The sequence below is a fragment of the Hemiscyllium ocellatum genome, chromosome 47 (genome assembly GCF_020745735.1).
Source record: "Hemiscyllium ocellatum isolate sHemOce1 chromosome 47, sHemOce1.pat.X.cur, whole genome shotgun sequence".
Taxonomy (NCBI): Eukaryota; Metazoa; Chordata; class Chondrichthyes; order Orectolobiformes; family Hemiscylliidae; genus Hemiscyllium; species Hemiscyllium ocellatum.
The window spans coordinates 14,562,381-14,569,173 of NC_083447.1; the positions used below are offsets into that span (position 1 = coordinate 14,562,381).

Consider the following 6,793-nt stretch of genomic DNA (forward strand, 5'->3'; position numbering starts at 1 on the left):
TGCACTTCTCGCAGGTGAAGTCAGCAGGGACACGAGTGGTGACCCTTATATCCCACATCCTGCAAAAGGAGCATGCAACTGCCAGGAGGGATGTAGTGATAGTAATGAGGTCAACCAGCTAGACCTCATAGGGTTCCCTAATTGGCGCTCCAAATCTGCTCCAATCGGACAGCCTTGGCGGACATATAAACAGGGTGAATGTCAGAAATACTGACAGTCTGGTACCTGATGCTGAATGAAAGCAGTATTAAAGTCAGGCACCGTTCATCTATAAGCGAGGAGTGACTTGAGAATGCTGGCCTCTGTGGAGCTGTTTCACCATCTGGCCAATTATCTCTCCCTTATTCTACTCTCATTAGTTAGTATACTAACAGAAGATATTATTAATGGTGCTGTCAGGTAGCACCTTCTCACCAGTGCTCAGTCTAAATTCCACTCGGATCATTACAACCTTGATCTGAACACGGGCAGAAGAGCTAAATTTCAGAACTGATGTGAAAGTAATTGACCTTAATATTATAATAGATTTTGTTAAAGGTGGCAGGAAGGAACTTTTGCAATACTTCTGTAAGGCCTATTAGCAGGGGGAGACTGAAGGCAGTCTTCTTGCCTGTCTGGGTACAGCTGTGGTCACAAGCCATTCTTTCATGATTGTTCCTCCACAGTAATAGCCCAGATGCTGACACCAGTTTTTACTATTAAATTAGAGGAGAGTGTAACTCTCTGTTAACCTGAACTGAAAAGGTTACCATTACCCTGATTATCACACCTGTCATTTAATCATGATGTTTAATTAATACCACTTCAGAACTTTAATGTCATTTTATTTCATACATGCTTGTGTGTTTTCTCCTTCCCTTTGTTAATCTCCAAAACTCTGCAGTTTTGATCAAAAGTCCATTCCCAAGAGGTTAACTTTTTTTTATTTTCACAGGTACAGTTGGACCTGCTGAATGGATCCAGCATTTTCTAATTTGTACTACCAGATTTTCTGCATCTGGAGTTTCTTTTTAACTTTTCATTCAGAAAATTATCTGACAAATTGGAAACCAATCTCAAATATCCCCTATTGATGGTATCTAGGGAATGCTTGAGACCATTCAGTCTTATAATTGATTTAGCCTCTTGCATATGACATCAATAACCATTTGTCATACTACACATACCCTTGGGCTTTACAGAATGAAACTGGTTGTAATTCTCTTTCAGGGGAATTGATACAAGCACATACTGCGACTACAGACTTGAATTTTTAATTCATTTACATGGATTGCCCCTCAATCCTTACCGAGGACTTGTCCTCATGCTTGTAAGTAGTAAAATTGCGTAGGTGGAATGGTGAAGTAGTTGTTATAGAGTCATAGAGATGTATAACATGGAAACAGACCCTTCGATGCAACTCATCTATGCCGACTAGATATCCTAACTAATCTAGTCTCATTTGCTAGCACTTGACCCACATCCCTCTAAACCCTTCCTCTTCATATACCCAACCAGATGCCTTCTAAATGTTGTAATTGTACCAGTCTCCACCGCTTCCTCTCGCATCTCATTCCATAAGTGCACCACCCTCTGCATGAAAAAGTTGTTCCTTACGGCCCTTTTAAGTTTTTCCCTTGTCACCTTAAACCTATGCCCTCGAGTTCTGGACTCCCCACCCCAGGAAAAAGACTGTCTATTTACCCTCTCTATGCCCCTCGTGATTTTATAAACCTCTATAAGGTCACCCCTCAGTCTCTGATGCTCCAGGGAAAACAGCCCTAGCCTATTCAGCCTCTCCCTATAGCTCAAGCCTCCAATCCTGGCAACATCCTTGTAAATCTTTTCTGAACCCTTTATTTTATATTTTATAGTTTTTTTCAGTCAGTTCTTGTGAGTCAGAAACTGTAAGGTTAATAAAGATGTACAAACACGGAACAGTGGTAGGCCATTTGGCCCCTCAAGTCTGCTCTTATCAGTAAGGCCGTGGCTGAACAGATTACTCCACATTATAGCTGACTCAAATAATATTTCACCCTGTTGATTTTTGAATTTGTCTCTCTCGGCTTTATTCTCATTTAACACCAATTTCAACTGTGTTTTGAGGAAGTGATAGTTCCAAAGCCTCTCAACCCTATGTAAAAATAAAATTGCCTTGTGGCTGTCTTTATTTTTCAACAGTGGTCCCTAGTTCTGATTGCTCCAAAAGAGTAAACGTCCATTCCACATCTACCCTGCCACCCTCAGGATCTTATGTATTTATTTCCTGATGAAGGGCTTATGCCCGAAATGTCGATTCTCTTGCTCCTCAGATGCTGCCTGATCTGCTGTGCTTTTCCAGCACCACACTCTTGACTCCCTCTTATATACTTCAGTCAACTTGCCTCTTGCTCTTCAAGTTTGGCACGGTGGCACAGTGGTTAGCACTGCTGCCTCACAGCGCCAGAGACCCGGGTTCAATTCCTGCCTCAGGTAATTGACTGTGTGGAGTTTGCACATTCTCCCCGTCTCTGCGTGGTTTTCCTCTGGTTTCCTCCCACAGCCCAAAAATGTGCAGGTTAGGTGAATTGGCCATGTTAAATTGCCCGTAGTGTAAGGTGAAGGGGTAAATGTAGGGGAATGGATCTGGGTGGGTTGCTCTTCGGAGAGTCGGTATGGACTTGTTGGGCCGAAGGGCCTGTTTCCACACTGTAAGTAATCTAATCCAAGTTGAGCTTGTCCAACCTTTCCTCATGAGACAACTTCCTAATCCAATCTAGTAGTCTGGTTGAACTCCTCTGAGCTGTTTACAGTGCATTTACATTAGTTTGATGGTGTGGAGCAGCTGGCGTGTATTGGATGACAGCACCTGTGGACATGAGGTGGATGTGGCTGCTGCTGAAGCTTTCCCTGCATGATTGATGACTGGTGTCCAAAGACGGAGGTCTGGAGAAGGATACACATCCTGGAGTTGCCACTAGAATCTTTATGTCAGGAATTCCCAGTGTCTAGTTTCCATCTAATGGATGATAGAATGGGAACCTGCAAATTAAATGGTTGACATTAGGTAATAAATAGGGTGATAATAAGTGACAGCCCCTGTTAATAATCCCCTTGCCACTCATTAGTAAGATTATATCTCAGCACACAGAACGCGGAAATCATGAGTTGTTACTCTTGCAATCGAAAAAGATATTTCTCATACACTTCTGTCAAATGTTCACCATAGCCCCCACAATGGCAGGATTGTTGGCTATTGTGCTATCACTTCTAAGAGATCTATGAAATCAGTCATTTAATGCATGCAGTCATCTTTTCTCTTTGACCTTTTCTCCATCCTTTACCTTACAATGCTCCTTACCAAGCCTCTTCCCCAGCGATCATGAATTGGAAAGGTCAATCCTGTGTAGGTTCAGAGTACAAATACTTGCGACCAAGCTTTCAGGTGCATGGATGCAGTCTGCTTTGGCTGGGGTACATAAAACATGTAAGTGCACCTTCAATCACAAGTTGCCACTCTCCCTTCAGTCATTTGGTTCTGTCATGTCCTTCAGAGCCATCCTGACTTCCTCCCCTTTGACACTTTAACAATACTTGCACTGCAACTCAATATAAATAGCATTTAAACTTAAAGAACTGCATAGATGGAGGAGGTTCTGAAATAAAATAGATAAACCTCCAGAGCCAGAAGGTAAGTATCCCAGGCTGATTGAGGCAAGAGTGGAAATAGCAGGGGCATTGGCAATATTTTTCCATTACTCTCTGGCAACAGGAAAGCCAGAGGACAGCCAATGCGGCACTATATTCAAGAAGAGAGAGAGATAAACCAGGAACCTCTAGACCAATCAGTCGAATACCAATGGTAAGGAAATGACTAGAAGCAATTCTGAGTGACAGATTTAATTTGCAGCTAGGGCAGCATAGATTAATCAAGAACAGTGAGCATGCTTTTGCTAAGGGGAGGTCATGTCTAACCACTTGATTGGATTTTTCAAAGAGATGGTCCACTGTGTAGATGAGTGCAATGCATTCAATGTAGCTGACTTGGACTCCAGCAAGGTCTTTGATAAGGCCGAGCATGGGAGATTGATCATGAAGTTAAGTTTCTGTGGAATCCAAGGAAGTTTGGAAAATTGGACGCTGAATTGGCAGAGTGTGAGGAAGCAGAGGGAGATAGTTGAGGGATGTTTTTGTGACTTTGAAGCGTGTGCTTATTGAGATTCCACAGGGATCAGTGATGGGGCTATTGCTATTTGTATTATGCATAAATGATTAAGACTTCAACGTAGGAAGGTTGATTAATAATGATATGAAAATTGGTGGGATATAGATAGCGAGGAAGGTAGTTTTAGCTTACACGAGGTTATAGAAAGGCTGGTCAGATGAGCTGTTCAGTGGCAAGTGGAACTCAATATCATTATGTGTGAAATGATTCATTTAGGAAGGACATACAAGGCAAGGAAATACATGATGCATGGTGGGATCCTGAGAAGCACCACAGATCAGATTGAGCTTGGTGTGCATGTCTACTACAGTTAGAATATTTTATGCAGTTCTACAGTCCACATTATAGAAGGGATGTGAATGCATTGGAGATTAAATTAGATTCTCTACAGTATGGAAGCAGGCCCTTTGGCCCATCTAGTCCACACCGACTCTTCGAAGAGTAACCCACCCAGACCCATTTCCCCCTAACTAATGCACCTAACACTACGGGTAATTTAGCATGACCAATTCACCTAACGTGCACATCTTTGGAGTGTGGGAGGAAACCGGAGCACCTGGAGGAAACTCATGCAGACACGGGGAGAATGTGCAAACTCCACACAGGCAGTTGCCCGAGGCTGGAATTGAATCCAGGTCTCTGGCACTGTGAGACATTAGTATAACCATTGAACCACCGTAGAGAGGGTGTAGAGGAAATTTAACAGGCTTGGAGAGAAATTGGATAGACTAGGGTTGTTTTCCTTGGAACAGAGGTAAGGAGGGACATGTTTGAGATGTATAAAATTCTGAGGGGCATACACAGGGGTAGACTAGAGGAATCAGTGACCGGGGGGCATTGATTTAAGGTAAGGAGCAAGAAAGGATACGAGAAAAAAAACTTTTACCCAGACAGTGGTGAGAATTAGGAACAATCTGCCGATAAGGGTGCATAGGCAGAAACCCTCATAACATTGATTTTTAACATTGAAGAAGTATTTCTATGTGCACTTGAAATGGCAAGATGTACTGGGCCATGATCCAAGTGTTACAAAATAGTTAGAATAGTTAGGTGATTGTTTTTGATTGACACAGACTGGATGGATGAAAGTGCCTTTTTTTGTGCTGTATACCTCTTTGACTAAAACTATATAGTTACATGGACAATGCAACAACTCTTTAGCCTCATGTCCAGGAAGATGGGAAGATCACTAAGTACATGCCTTTTACACACAATTGGATATCTGAAGCAAAGGCTTTATCATTTGATCCAAATTTAATTGAGAAGACTGACTTAATTCTAATGAATTATGCCTTTAGTTGAATGATAATGCATGCAGATAAACTTCTTGGCACCTGAGGGTGGACAGATGAATCTGTATTTTAAGGTCTGAAAACTTAATGATAAAAGTTTGCTTATTATCATGAGAATCTGGTTTATCTGCCCAGATTGCCGACTCTTCTTCTCGCATCCTGTGAGATTGGCAAATCTTTTTCATAGAAACACTTCAAGTCAAATTCTAGGCTTTTTTGCTCTTTAATTATATTTAGAAGCCTAAAATGATTGAATATAACTTTAAGCAATGAAGTAATGCTTCTCTCCCTCTTTTTGGGTTTAGACAACATTGTCCATACTTTGGTTTATACTGTCTTCCTTCATTATCCTTCGCTGCTATCTAAATTGGTTTGAAAAGAGAGTGAAATTGTCATCAGCTGCCGATCCAATGGTCCTGCCTAGTCGCATAGGTATGTAACTTGACAATTTATTTACTCTAGACACGGAGTGATGAAAACATTGAGTGCACAGTGAGTCACAGAGATTATTTTGCACTCTGCCCTATTGATTTTCACCTTAGCCTCTCACAGTCATCTGCTGCTGACTTCCTGTCTTCTGTCACACTAGTGTTGATCACCACTCTTTTCCTGCTCCTGCTGGGTGTGTGTGTGTGTGTGAGTGACTAGCACATCAAATGTCTTACACTGTGCACAGACATATTTGTGACTACACTGTTGTGCTATCATTGTAACGGCTGGACTGTTTTGTATTCTCCAATGTCCCCTCATTTAAATGTTATAGATTTATTTCCAGCATGTTTGACATCATACACTTGAAATGTAAAGGCCGTACTTCCAGGACAGAAGCAGATATGTCCTGATACAGTTAAATGTAGCTGCCCCTAGAATGTTACATTTTCTGCTGAGAAGGGCAAGAGATTACTTATGTGCATGGGACGTACAGGTCTGCCTTATCGTGAAGCAAAATGCTTTGAATAGTACAGTCGCAAATGTGTTGCTGGTCAAAGCACAGCAGGCCAGGCAGCATCTCAGGAATAGAGAATTCGGCGTTTCGAGCATAAGCCCTTCATCAGGAATAAGAAAGAGAGAGAGCCAAGCAGGCTAAGATAAAGGGTAGGGAGGAGGGACTAGGGGGAGGGGCGATGGAGGTGGGATAGGTGGAAGGAGGTCAAGGTGAGGGTGATAGGCCGGAGTGGGGTGGGGGCGGAGAGGTCAGGAAGAGGATTGCAGGTTAGGAGGGCGGTGCTGAGTTGAGGGAACCGACTGAGACAAGGTGGGGGGAGGGGAAATGAGGAAACTGGAGAAATCTGAATTCATACCTTGTGTTGGAGGGTTC

General features: G+C 42.5%; 1 protein-coding gene across 1 annotated transcript in view; it reads left to right on the forward strand.

Moving 5' to 3' along the window:
• LOC132836636 (cation channel sperm-associated auxiliary subunit gamma-like) overlaps window positions 1–5,915 on the forward strand; it is a 265,261-nt gene extending 259,346 nt beyond the window's left edge. The window contains exons 19-20 of the mRNA XM_060856028.1: window positions 1,210–1,309; window positions 5,781–5,915. Of these exons, the coding sequence (XP_060712011.1) occupies window positions 1,210–1,309; window positions 5,781–5,915 (235 nt within the window). The remainder of the gene's footprint in view (window positions 1–1,209; window positions 1,310–5,780) is intronic.
• The last annotated feature ends 878 nt before the right edge of the window (window positions 5,916–6,793 follow it).